The 13,560-nt window shown below is 40.6% G+C and overlaps 1 protein-coding gene across 8 annotated transcripts in view; it reads right to left on the bottom strand.

Moving 5' to 3' along the window:
• Positions 1-13,560, bottom strand: part of KCNMA1 (potassium calcium-activated channel subfamily M alpha 1) — a 536,805-nt gene that overhangs the window by 59,164 nt on the left and 464,081 nt on the right. For all 8 annotated transcript variants that reach the window (XM_063434220.1, XM_063434221.1, XM_063434223.1 and 5 more), the window contains 3 exons: positions 12,634-12,760; positions 11,797-12,021; positions 11,082-11,274 (listed from right to left, as the gene is read on the bottom strand). In XM_063434220.1, coding sequence (XP_063290290.1) covers positions 11,082-11,274; positions 11,797-12,021; positions 12,634-12,760 — 545 coding nt within the window. The remainder of the gene's footprint in view (positions 1-11,081; positions 11,275-11,796; positions 12,022-12,633; positions 12,761-13,560) is intronic.

Below are 13,560 nucleotides of genomic sequence, written 5' to 3'. Positions count from 1 at the left end.
TATAGCGCCAATAGATTCTGTAGCGTTTTGCAGGCAATATAACAAAAACGAGGGTTCCGTTGCCATCATATCTCAGTAAGCAAGTAAAGGCTAGTGTGAGCCTTCATAATCAGAGAATATAATACGTTGGAGTAATTCTGATTGCCACAAAAAAAGAAAAAAAAAAGAAAACAAATGTGGCCAAAAATCCCAATCACATTTTCCACGTATATTACCCTTTATAGAAATGGCAGCAAACAATTCAGGAATTTCAGCAGAAATGTATTTACAAACCCAACATTGAGCTAGAAAAATTACAAGCACATGCATGAAACAGGTGGGAGGGTTTAAATTACTCCCATCATTCCCACATATGTAAATGATGGTGCTTCTTCAGCAGTTATTTTGCATAGTTGGTTGCACATTACTTTAGTGTGAATGGAACTCTTAGCGCAGAGGTAGGCAACCTTTTGCATTCCAGGTGTTGTGGACTACATCCCTCCTGATGCTTTGCCAGTTTGATGGCTGTAAGAGCATTGTGGGAGATGTAGTCTGTAGTGCCAGAGGTTGCCTACCCCCTGTGTGTGAGTGGTATGTGGCCCTCCAAAACAAGGTTGGACAGCACTGAACTACACATTTGCTTGCAAGGGGACTATTAAAATCTACAGCCATTTAACCTGCATAAAATGTGTCATATGGCTTTAATGGGCACAGTGTTTTGGCACCTGGCTATTCCTGGCAACTAAAGACATGGCTATTAATGTCTCACAGTCATGCTAACACGCATGATTCATTCTTGGTTCAATATTATAAAATTAAAGGGACACTGTAGGCACCCAGACCACTTCAATAAGTTGAAGTGGTCTGGGTGCCAACTCCCATCACCCTTAACCCTAGAGTGGTAATTATTGCAGTTTAATAAACTGCTATAATTACATGCTATGGTTAACTCCTCCTCTAGTGGCTACCAGACAGCCACTAGAGGGACTTCCGGCTTCTTAGATGGCCTTTGGTCGTCTAAACGACGCTGAAATGTCCTCGCGCTATGCATGTGGACTTCCAGCGTCGCCGGAATCCCCATAGGATAGTACTGAAGAATGCTTTCCTATGGGAAGATACTAATGCGAGCAAGGCCATTGCCTCTCCCGTTGGCGGACATCAGCGGGAGAGGAGTGTGGGCGGAGCGGAGCCAGCGCCGAAGGACATCCGTGCTGGACCCAGGTAAGTGACTGAAGGGGTTATAAACCCCTTCAGTACCGTGGGAGGGGGCCTAGACGAGTTTGCTTTCCTGGCACTATAGTTTACCTTTAACATTAAGTAAAATTGGTCACAAAGAACTGCTATATTGTTCACCATACAGAAAAAACCCAAGACATTGTGAAAGGGTTAATTTTGTAACACAGTACAGAGGCAGCGAGTAAAAAAACAAACAAAAAAAAAAACCCACATATACTCAAGTGAAAAAAAGAAGAGAAAAAAAGAGAAAACAGAACACGCATAACTACCTGTCTAAAGCGGCCATAAATTCACTTTGCGGCCATCTTGACTCATGAAATGTACTACTGGAAATAAACTGGAAATAATTCTAGTTCTCTCGGTAACAGATAGAAGACACCAAGAGGCACTATACTGCTTTCTTCAAACAACCAATAGGGAAATAGCAGAGCTAAAGTTCACACAATAGCCTTACTTCCTTTGTATAATTGAAGCAGCATTTCATTAAAACAGCCTTCTACGACTAACCCAGCCTCCCACTCCTGCCACAATGACAACCAATGTCTTATCTTTAAATGGGACACCAATGCAGTTTCCAATAAAACTTGAAGCCAAAAATTATGTATTCATTAATGTGCCAGGATAACAGGGTGGAGAAGATGGTCCCATACAATATTTACAAGCAGGGCCTGTTTTGTGTGTGTGTTAATGTAAAATATGTTTTAATATCTGAAGGCACGTAAGCTGGGCTTAAATATTTATAAAATGGTTGAAAATGAAGCCTTGGGATTTTATACCTCTACAGCACGAGGAAAGACAATCAAGCTTAATATGGTTAAAGAGTGATCCATCATAGTGAGGATGCGTCTAAGCTCGCGGTCCCAAGCGTACAATATAAACACGTTATGTTGTCTACCTAAGTAAGCATAGAAAATTTTGCTTTTGTAACCCCTTCATCGACGGAACGAACAGACCCCTCGGAGATGAAAGAGAGTGCATTGACCAAAGAGGAGGGCGAACAGAGGAGAGATATGAAGACAGCAATAAATTTATGTGAAAAACTGTTGGAAACAGGGCTTTAAATATGGTTTATATTTCTCCAGGGCATCTGGTAGAATGAAAGATACTGATTTAATATTTCATAGCAGTAATGCAATGCTTGCTTTGCTGCTGTATAATTAACTCTCTTTAAAAACTTGCTCGCCTGTGTCATTTTTCTCCATTTAAATGGAGGAGAGCAGTCAGAGAAAGCTATTCACAAAGAAGCAGGTTGTGATAATTGTGCGCAGGAGACGATTAACATGGAGGTTTGTCATCTGGATTCTGGTGAAAAGGGGGAACCTTTAATCAAATCCTGTATTTATGAGGGGTCTTAATCACATTGTGTGGGCTTGGAGTACATACCTATTCAAGACAAATGCAGTGAATAATGGGGGGGGGGGAGAGTATATTTTATATATATATATATTTATACATATATATATATATATATATATAGTAATAATGTCTGGTACTCTTCCCTTTTTGATTGAAAACCTCAATACAATACCAGGGTCCTTTCCGGCGCATTAAATATATCCAAAAAGTAAAGAAGAGCACTCAATGGTTTTGAAAGTGAAAAATAACTTTCTTGATAAAGGCCGGTTTGTCGGCCAAAACGTTGATCTGTATATGTGATCGAGAATACACATTTATTTTTTTCACTTTCAAAACCATTGAGTGCTCTTGTTTACTTTTTGGATATATATATAATGCCAAAATACCAGAGTATTGCAGTATGCAATGATACCTTTTTTTTTTTACAAGACTAACATAATATTTCAAAGACAAGCTTTCGAGAGTTTCCTCTCTTCCTCAGGTCTGAAGCAACACTGATCAATCTGAAAGAGTTTAACACTTAAAACAACTGATGAGGTATCTGTTGCAAACTGCAATACTCTGGTATTTTGGCATCTTGTCTACTGGACTAATACGGCTAATCCAATTTACACTATATATATATAGTTAATACAATGTTAAAATTTTTTTTTAAAAATAAAATAAATATATATATTGCAATAGAAGTGGGATGGAGCAGAACAGATAAATCTGATGATTCAAAAAAGCCCAGAAACATGTGTGATTCGGAAGAACAAATCAATACCAAATGGTATTTACCCATGAGAGTATTTGATTCCTCCTGGCATAAATTAGCCAACATGCCTGATAATGAGTAAAAAATCCAATTAAATACCACAAATTCCCCTAAGAATAACTCTGCGAGACAAAATCATACAAGCTGCTAGAAACCTAGCGGCTTCACAAATATAAATGCCAAAAAGAGCAGTGAGGAAAGCCTTAACAAAAACAAGAGATTGTCATTAGTTTCTTTATTTCTACCAAAATCTTAAGTGCTATTAGTTGCCTTAATACAGGGGAAGCAATACAGGGGCCAGGTTTTGATTCACTTGTTTCCCCTGATATCCCAAGCTTTGGGATGGAGGGTAATAAAACATATAGGGACCGGTGATGTATAATTCCTGCCATCCCCACGTACACCCCAGAAAAGAATAATGCCTAAATAAACCTACAGAAGAAAATTGGTTGGTGGCATTTACTAGCAGCACAAAGGAGTAAACCCATGAAGATAAAGTTATGTACTTCTAGGATGCAGCAACTAGTATGGCAAACCTTGCTTAACTTTCCAGTGCAAATGTTTCCTACCAAAGCCATAACCAACATCATAAGAGTTCTGACACTCCCCTGCAATTAAGAGACCATAAACTAGTGCACCATGCATCTAGCCAAGATGGTGACTGTGTCGGAGCACATTCTACTTTATCGGATACCGAGATTCTAAGATTCTAACCTGGCTCTCTGAGATATAGCCAGCATCTGAGCAGAATATTAATCAAATGGTATAGGACTCTTTTACAGATCACATCTTGCATATATCATTAGACTCCTCAGAGTTTATGGTATTTTTGGTATTACAAAAACATTGTTGCAAAACTGCAGGTTCTACCTCTTCACCTACCTGCATCCTCCTTTATAAACTTGTAATCCACTTTGATTGGAGGCAGGGGTGTATTAGCCGCGAGGCAAACAAGGCCTGAGTCTTGTTCTGCCTAGGGCAGCACAAAACCAGGATACACCACTGATTGGAGGACTACTTTAATTTCTTACGTAAGAGTTAAAATCAGAGCCACTAAAGCCTCCATTATTAAAGAAAACCATATATTAGACCTATGGAAGAAATTAAAGATCTTGTGACTAGGACGCATTAATGAAGATTAATGTTTTACCACTAATCCCATATGTGTTTCAAGCACTGCCCATTACTCTACTTATACAACTGCTCTGCAAATTTCAGTTGTTAATCTACTCGTACATGTGGAAAAACTAGCCACCCAGACTATCCAACAAAGTGATGCATATACCTTCCGGTAAAGGAGGTCCCAACGTAAGCCTTTATTACTATGCACCATTCTTGGCTCAGACCCGTAGGTAAGTCAAGTTGGAGACTTCCCCATTATAGTTGTAACTATAACTCCTTTGGTCATCCCTCACGGCCTCCACTTCCTCAGCCACTATCTATAATATTGCATTCTCTAAACATGTGGAACATCTGGAGCCTGATAATTGATCATCTCAATGTTTCCCTACCACCTCCATGCTTATATTGAGGTCACCAGACCTCCTGTTCCCTAGAGTGGAACTCAGTGGGCCTGTTTAAGAGCCAACAATTCCCCTGTAATGCCTGTTTATAGAGCTCCAACAAATATTTCTGTTAAGTCATGCAGGTATTTTCTCATGCCTTAGAATCAAACATATTCTCCACAGAACGTTTCCTCACAACCACCTATATACTCCACTCAGTGGGAATCTGAACATCAACAAACATCACCACCTGCAGATTGATTTACTGTGGCAATTCATTTTTTGGGAGTTACTAAATGTCGCTTATATTGGCAGTGATCAGAAAACTACTCTTTCTTGGATATTTGGCTCCATATGGATGTTGACATGTCCTGTCATTATGCATATCCTGGTTGCTGCCAAGAACAATCTACAGTAGATAAGCATTAGAAATCTAGCGGGACTCCCCAGTACCTTTTCTCATAGAATCTTTACAAACTGTATGCAATTATGAAGAACTATCACACATGATTCTAGGTTAATTGCACACATTCCTGGATACCTGTAGTGCTGAAGTACCTTCTATTCTTGTTGTGAGACTCCTCAATGATCTGAAATGCAGTTACCCACTCCTACTAGAGATGCTTCTCCCAAACTACCTTATTGCATACATTCTTTTGGAAGGGAACACATTTGCACATGCATCTTTAAAAAACATGCATTTAAAAGGACACTTTAAAGACCACAATCACTAAAGCTTAACATAGTGGTAATGATACAAGTTCCCCATGCGTCTGAGAGTTTTGACAAGAAACGTGGGGGCCTTACACAACTCAAAGTCGCCATTTGAACAGATAATGTGGAAGTGAACTAACATACCATCCTGGCTGAGCAGCTGGCTGAGTGCTCGAAGAGCCATTTTATATGTCAAACTGCTCAAAGAAGCTTTGTAAAAATAGATTCCAAACCAAGTCCAACACATAGACTTCACTTTTAGGTCAAACGTTGCTGCTTCCTGGAGGACCTCAATCAAATCAGGAGTGTTTTTATACTACTATAGTATGCTGGACTGGTTGTTTTGCAATCTTTACTGAAATTAGACTGCATGCAACAGGCGCTATGCTTCACCCATGTGAAAGTGGTTACTGCAATACTGAGAGTGCTGGCTGCTTAGGAACTCAAAGACTCTTTGCCCCATAATCTAAATCATCTGTAATGGTTATGGTATTTTGAGTGTCCTTTAAGCTTACTGGACCAATAGGTTTTGCACCATCAATATAAAGGGACACTAAACACCATAATCACTAAAACACATAATAGTGGTTGCAGTGCCAGAGGTTCTATGGCTCTGTCTGACAGTGTACTGTCAAAACATTAAAATACCTGTCTCTGTCAGGCCTTTCAGTCTGAGCTTAAAGTGAAAGTACTGCATTATCATACTAACTCATACTAACTGAATTGGCTGAAAGTATCAGCTACTGGCTTGGTATCATAATGAAGAATAGTATATACTGCTTTACCATTTAGACCATGGGAAATGCAAGTGCCAGACATAGACCAGTAAGCCTCACTATCCTTTGGCGGTCTTTACTTTACCTATAACCCAAGACAGGCTGACAGTAAACGTGGCGGTGTAGGATTTCTGCTTTCACTCCACTGCTCTTTTAAACCTTTGCCAACCCACCCTTTCCTATCTTTCTCCACCTTTGAAATTCACTCAATTTGTCTATTCAAATCCATCTCTACTAACATCGCTATTTATCTATCGTCCCCCTGGTTCCCCTCGCCTGTTACTTGACCCTTTTTCTGCTTGGCTTCCCTACTTCCTTTCAAGTAATATCCCTTCCCTAATTCTCGGGGATTTCAACATTCCCATTAACCCACCCTTGACCTCAGTAGCTTCCAAACTCCTCTCTATTACATCCTCCCTTGGCCTATCATAGTAGGTTTAGACCCCACACATGTAGCTGGCAATACCCTGGATCTCTAAGATCCACAACACTAAATTTCCTACTAGATCACAACCTCTTATCATTTGTTCTTGAGAGACTACTCACCCAACAGCCTCACCCTGACCCCCCTCAACTCAGAAGGGATCTGGATTATCTTGACCTCCAGCAGTTCTCAGCTGATCTCCATTCCAAACTCTCACCCATCCCTACCTTCTACTGTCCGTCTCTGGCTATCTCCTCATATAATGCTACCCTCACCTCTGCCCTGGACGCGGCAGCCCCGCTCGAAACATGCACCTCAAGGAAGACGCACCTCCCACCTTGGCACACTAAGTCGACCTGCTACCTGCAGAGATGCTCCCGTTCAGCTGAACGCTGTTGGATGAAGTCCAACACCTTGTCAGACTTCCTCCATTATACATTCATATTGTGTTCATACAGCACAGCCCTCACCCTTGCTAAACACTCCTACTTTTCCTCTCTCGTTAGTTTGTGCTCACGCAATCCCAGGTGTCTCTTTAATACCTTCAACTCTCTCCTTCCAACAAGATTGAATAGCTAAGGAAAGAATTCTCCCCCTTTGCTCCTGCCTCTCGCAAACACACCTGGACCATACCTTCCCTACTCTACAGGCCTTCTCCCCAGATACAGAACAGATCCCACCACCTGCCAGCTTGATCCAGTACCATCCCATCTTATCAGATCTCGCTTCCCTTGTCTTTTACCATCCTTAACACACATCCTAAACTGCTCTCTCTCATCTGGTGGTGTCCTAGCTCCCCTTAAGCATGCTACTGTTGTACTCATCCTGTCACGTATTCATCCGCACATAAAAATGTGGTTAATGGCATTTACCGTCCTGACAGGAAAAGTTGTGCCGAGCAACATTACCGTGCTGACAGGAAAAGTTGTGCCGATCAACATTACCGTCCTGACAGGAAATGTTGTGCCGAGCAGCAATCATGCACATGGAAACCTGGTAATTTATTTTGGGGTCAAAGGCCGGTTATGGACAGTCAAATCCACAGGAGGGTTTGTGCTGAGCAGCAATCATGCACATGGAAACCTAGTAATTGCTTTTGGGGTCAAAGGCCGGTTACGGACAATCGGATCCACAGGAGGAGTATTTAAACCCAATTTTCCTTTTGCTCATTGCCCTGTCGTGGTTTCATCCTGATGGTAATCCGAGCGTGTGTTCCTGATCTTGATTTTCTGGTAATTGACTTTTGCTTCATTTTGACTTCCCTGAATCCTGGTATCCTTGACTTTTGGCTTTCCCTCATCGTTGTCTCTGATTCTGTGTTCCTGATCTCGGCAAGTATTTTGACTATTCTTGGAGATGTCCGGCCATTCTAAGGTCCAGTTATACGTTATCCTTAGTCCTAGGTGTGACACAGTTCTGCATGCTGGATCAACTTGTAATCCTGACACTTCCTAAAAAAGCCATCCCTAGACCCGTATTCCACTTCCAACTATCATCCCATATCCCTGCTTCATTTTTCCTCAAAGCTTCTAGAAAGACTTGTTTTCACTCGTATGACTCACTTCTTAAATTCCAACTCCCTCCTCGATACTCTTCAATTTGGATTTCGCCCCCTCCACTCTACTGAGATTGCTCTTATTAAAGTTACAAATTACCTAATAACAGCTCAATCCAAAGGCCACTACTGCATACTAATTCTTCTTGACTTCTCTGCAGCCTTTAAAACTGTTGATCATATCCTCCTTCTCCAAACTTTTCAATCCTTCAGTCTCTGTGACACTGTCCTCTTGTGGTTCTCCTCCCATCTCTCCCAACGTTCGTTCAGTGTCTCCTTTTGCAATGACACCTCCTCCTCTCACCCTGCTTTGGTTGGAGTCCCCCGATGATCTGTTCTTGGTCTCCTCCTGTTCTCTCTTTATATGGCAAACTCAATAACTCCTTTGGATTCTGCTACCATCGGTATGCTGACAACACCCAGATATTTCTCTCCTCCCCTGATCTCTCTCCCGCGGTCCTTCAACGTGTCAGTGCTTGTCTTTCTTCAATCTCTGATTGGATGTCCTCTCACTCATAATGCTAATCATGTTCCTTCGCTTTCCCTGCAAGTTGATGGTACTTGCATCAGTCCATCCTTGCAAGCTCGTATGCAGAATGTTGCTAAAACCTGTTGACTCAACCTTAAAAACATTGCCCTTTCTCAACGCAAGATGGTGCCAAGGAGCTTGTTCATGCTCTAGTAATCTCTCGCATGGATTATTGTAATTCTCTCCTAGTTGGTCTCCCCAGAAGCTGAACTGCCCAGCTACAATCAGTAATGAATGCTGCTGTCAGGCTGATCTTTCTCACCTGTCGCTCCTCCTATACCTCGCCCCTCTGTCAATCCTTACACTGGCTTCCTGTATCCTACAGGTGTCAATTCAAAATACTAACCTTTCCCTTTAAAGCTCTAACCAACTCTAGCCCTTTTTACATTTATTCTCTGATTCATAGATATGCCCCTTCTCAGTCTATCAGCTTTTACGGTGACCTTCTCCTGTCCGCTGAGGGGTGAGGTATGAAAGGACCGACTAGAGAGAAAAATCAGTCTGGCGGCAGCATTCATTACAGACTGTAGCGGGGGTGATACGGCTTTTGGGAAGACCAATTAGGAGAGGGTTACAATAATCCATGCGGGAAATTACTAGAGCATGGGCAAGCGCCTTGGTAGCATCTTGTGTAAGAAAGGGGCGGGTGCGGGCTGTGTTTTTAAGTTGGAATCTACAGGATTTGGCAACAAACTTGAACAGCCTGCCTACCCCCATCAGACTCTCCCCTAGTCAATTGTTTAAAAAGTCCCTTAAAATACATTTATTCAGAGATGCTTATGGACTATGGACTCCCAGAGTAACTGATCTATACCTATCCATATATGTCTCTTTCTCTCCTAAAGAGCGCACTCCACTCTCATCTCCAGCTATGCTACTTTTCCACCTTGTTTGGTGGCTATCACCTTTGCTGCTCTGTTGTGTATTCGTACCCCACCTCCTCTAGACTGTAAGCTCATTTTTAGCAGGGCCATTATCTACCTATTGTTCATGTGTCACTGTGTAATTGTCTGATTTATTGTAAATCCCCCTCCCTTTTTCATAATATTGTAAAACACTGCGGGATTAGTTGGCGCTATATAAATGCCAATAATAATAATAATAAGTGTCATACTGTTCCTAAACTGTGTGACAGTGTACTGTAGGTCTGCAGTGATTAGACAATCCATCTAACAACCTTAGGTGATATAAATTACTGCTATATTAATTACTGTATGTGCAAAATGGCTCAGGTGCGTGGAAGTTCTAGAGCCCCTGCTGCAACATGTGTAATGGAATATGTCATAGTAGTATAGCAGATGTAGCAAAGGTCGGCTGAATGATATTTAAGAAAAGCACCAAAGAAGACATATCAGTGCTGATACAATTCCATTAACCTCTGGAGAGCTGCCACACGTGCTGAACAATATGCTCTTAAATACCTATAACCTCTGGTCTACCATTCTGGGGTCAAGAAGGAATTTACTTCCTAGTTTGTTGCAAAATTGGAAGTGCTTCAAACTGGGGTTTTGTTTTTTGCCTTCTTTTGGATCTACAGCAGAAACCAGTTGTGAGGAAGGCTGAACTTGATGGACGCCAGTCTCGTTTCAGCTATGTAACTATGTAATGTACCACTTTAAATCCTACACTGCCAAGTGGAAGGGGAGCAAAATGATACTTACTAATGTTCCCTAACCATCCTGAAAAATCCTGAAAATCAGTATGAAGTCTATGAAAACATCTGCCCTGCTGCACCTTTAATCAAAATGAATCTAGTATCTGCATTTACAGTTAATCTATAATGTATGTAATACAACGTAAATCTCCCATGTTAAACACATTATACGCTCTCCAAGGCATACTACAAAATGTCATTATTATTGGTAAAACGGTTAACGACATACACTGATACAAATATATGAAATATAAACCTTTGCAGTTTCTTCTGCCCTCTTGCAAATGTTATATAAGTTCTTTTAAGAGAAACCGAGCTGAACTGGCAATCAACTCTTTGTAAGAATTAAAGTCTTGGATGCTCTGTCAACACACCGCTATCATTCAGTGCTCCACTGCAAATAAATGGTTAATGTGCCACTTGCTGTGCCCATTGTATCCTGTATTTAATTACCAAGAGACCCATCAAAGACATCAGTGTGTTAAGTGATGTCTCCAGCACAGGGCTGATCTGTGAGCAGCTGAATGAAGGATATCACTTGTGCCAGCTTTGTGCCTGTGGGGCTGTGCTGAGAAGTGAGAGAGGGCCTGGCTTACCTTGAGAGTTAGCTTGCAAGACCCCAATGCTGTCATCAAACTGCATGGATTTGATGTTGAGGGATGCCAAGATACATTCCTTGTCCTGCAGTGAAGTATCATCAATGTTATTCTGATTGGCTGACAAGATAACGCACATGTCACACAGGTTAATGTTGACAGCCCTTAGATCAGCTCGGCTTAATGGCGTACCCTAAAGGGAAGAAAGAGAGAGAGAGAGAGAGAGTAGGAAAAGAAGATAGAATAAAGAAAAACAGAAGCTGCATTAAGGAAACTGAATTAAAGAACTATTTGATTATAACAACAGAATGCAAACGTAGCAATTCAGTTTTTGATTTACTGCAACCACTTTATGACAGTCAATGGATAATGTATTTTACCTCAACCACCAACATAATCATATGATTCACCTCTTTTTCATGTTTTTTTTTCCTTAAAAATAGTAAATTGTCCCCATGGACCTTCAAATTCGAAAAATAGCTAATTGTTAAAAAGCACTTTTTTTTCTTAAAATAAAACTGCTACACACTGTGCACTCTACCAAATACACAAATGTGTTAAAAACAAACATCAACCAGTTTATTTCCTATTCATGTTCCTTCTCCTACATGCTCTATACCCTTGAAGTCTGAGGACAGAAGAAGTTAATTTGGTCACACAAGAATCCAATCCCAACTCCCCAATGTACAAATAAGGCCTGGCCACATAGACTCACGGGCAGGATTGATACTTTGGGGAAGTTATGCAACGTCTCCCACTCTCTTCTGAGATATTCAAGAGAGCCCACAAAGACAATAGGCTTAAGTTCATGGTAGTGGAAGTTGCTAGCCCTCAACGGCATCACCAAATTCCGCAGCCCAATGAGTGCTGACGTCACATCTCCAAAAATGCAGACAACGACATGGCCACTTAGAACGGTCATGGCAGCTTCACTACGAGTCTAGACAAGTAAAGAAAATGACACATATTGTATAAAGATAATTGTACATTCAAAGAAAACCAGTATGCTTTATAGAATGTTTTGATTGAAATTGGATTTGGCTTATAATTGTGCGTCTATAGCTACCGTGTAATAATGTGATTATTTTTGAATTGATGCTTCAGGGAATTAAATTAAGCTCTCACTTTTAATGTCATATGAACACAAAGTCTGGTGTTAACCCCTCAACTTACATTATTAACATTTTGCAACAAACTCCTTTTATCAAACACTGGAATTGATGATTGATGTTACCACAGTAAGAGTTGGTAAGACAAAAAAGAGATGGCTGCTCTCTGCTACATTACTTTTGAACAAGTCAAAATGATGGTTAATTGCAAAATGTTGGGAGAAAAGGACTACCTTTTGCAGGTAGACACCAAGACACATTAAATCATTTATATTTAAAAAGCAATTTAGGGCTAATCAAAAACAATGATGTTGACATATATGGGTAAAATGACAAACTACATAAATCGAATGTTTGAAATGCCACTTTCATTAAACCTATAATCTTGGGTGTGAATAATATTATGTCATTTGTGTTTGTTATGCATTCATTTCACCAATTACCAGAAGCACTCTCTCCATCTCCTTGGCTGGACACCAGTGGAACATCCCTGTAGAGTCATATCTTTTTACACTGCTTGAGTCCATATTGTCTATCTGATCATTCGCAGACATGAGCAAGGGATCGTGTCTGCAAAAAATAAAAAATAAAGTTACAGGCATTCCAGAGTTATTGGAAACTCAAGACAAATCACAAGGTAAGAATGATACAACAAGCTATAGCAATTTCATCAATTGTGGTAGCGTTAAATTGTCCCTGTTATTGAGAAAATGTCTATATAGGGATTTAGTGATGATTTTATTAATTTGCTTTAAAGTACTAGTTCCAAGGGTGCCCACTGGGGCAAGATGTGTGTTATCCATACTGAAACATGATTGAGCTCACCCAAATTGTTACAAATACAAGTTAGGGATGTGCATGGGCAAAATATTTGGTTCGGTTCGGCATTCCGAAATTCAGGACTTCGTAACTTCTGTTCAGTTCGGGACTTCGGCACTTTGACACTTCAGAACTTTGGATATGTTCTCTTGCAGCTGCTTGGTAGATAACTCCCTAATTCCCACGGTATTAGGGAGCTATCTACCAAAAGGCTGAAATAATTTTTACTTAGTATTAGTAAATTTGGCTGAAAGACCAATTTAGTTATTTCAGCCTTTTGGATAGCTCCCTAATACCATGGGAATTAAGGAGTTATCTACTTACTCATTCCCATCCAGTGACTGGCTAAGTGACTTACATTTTATATGAATGTGTTACTTGATTGTTGTAAGTGTTGCAAATGCTTACAGCTGAATACTGGCTACATTTGCATACTTTTTATTTAAACTGGTATACAGTGTAACATTCTTCATTCTTCCACTGGGTATATTAGTGCTTCGGCAATTCAGCTATTTGGCAAATCTGAAATTCGGCACTTCAGCTTTTCGGAC

This window comes from Pelobates fuscus, chromosome 10 (genome assembly GCF_036172605.1).
Source record: "Pelobates fuscus isolate aPelFus1 chromosome 10, aPelFus1.pri, whole genome shotgun sequence".
In the NCBI taxonomy this organism is placed as follows: Eukaryota; Metazoa; Chordata; class Amphibia; order Anura; family Pelobatidae; genus Pelobates; species Pelobates fuscus.
This window is presented reverse-complemented; position numbering and strand designations above follow the sequence as displayed.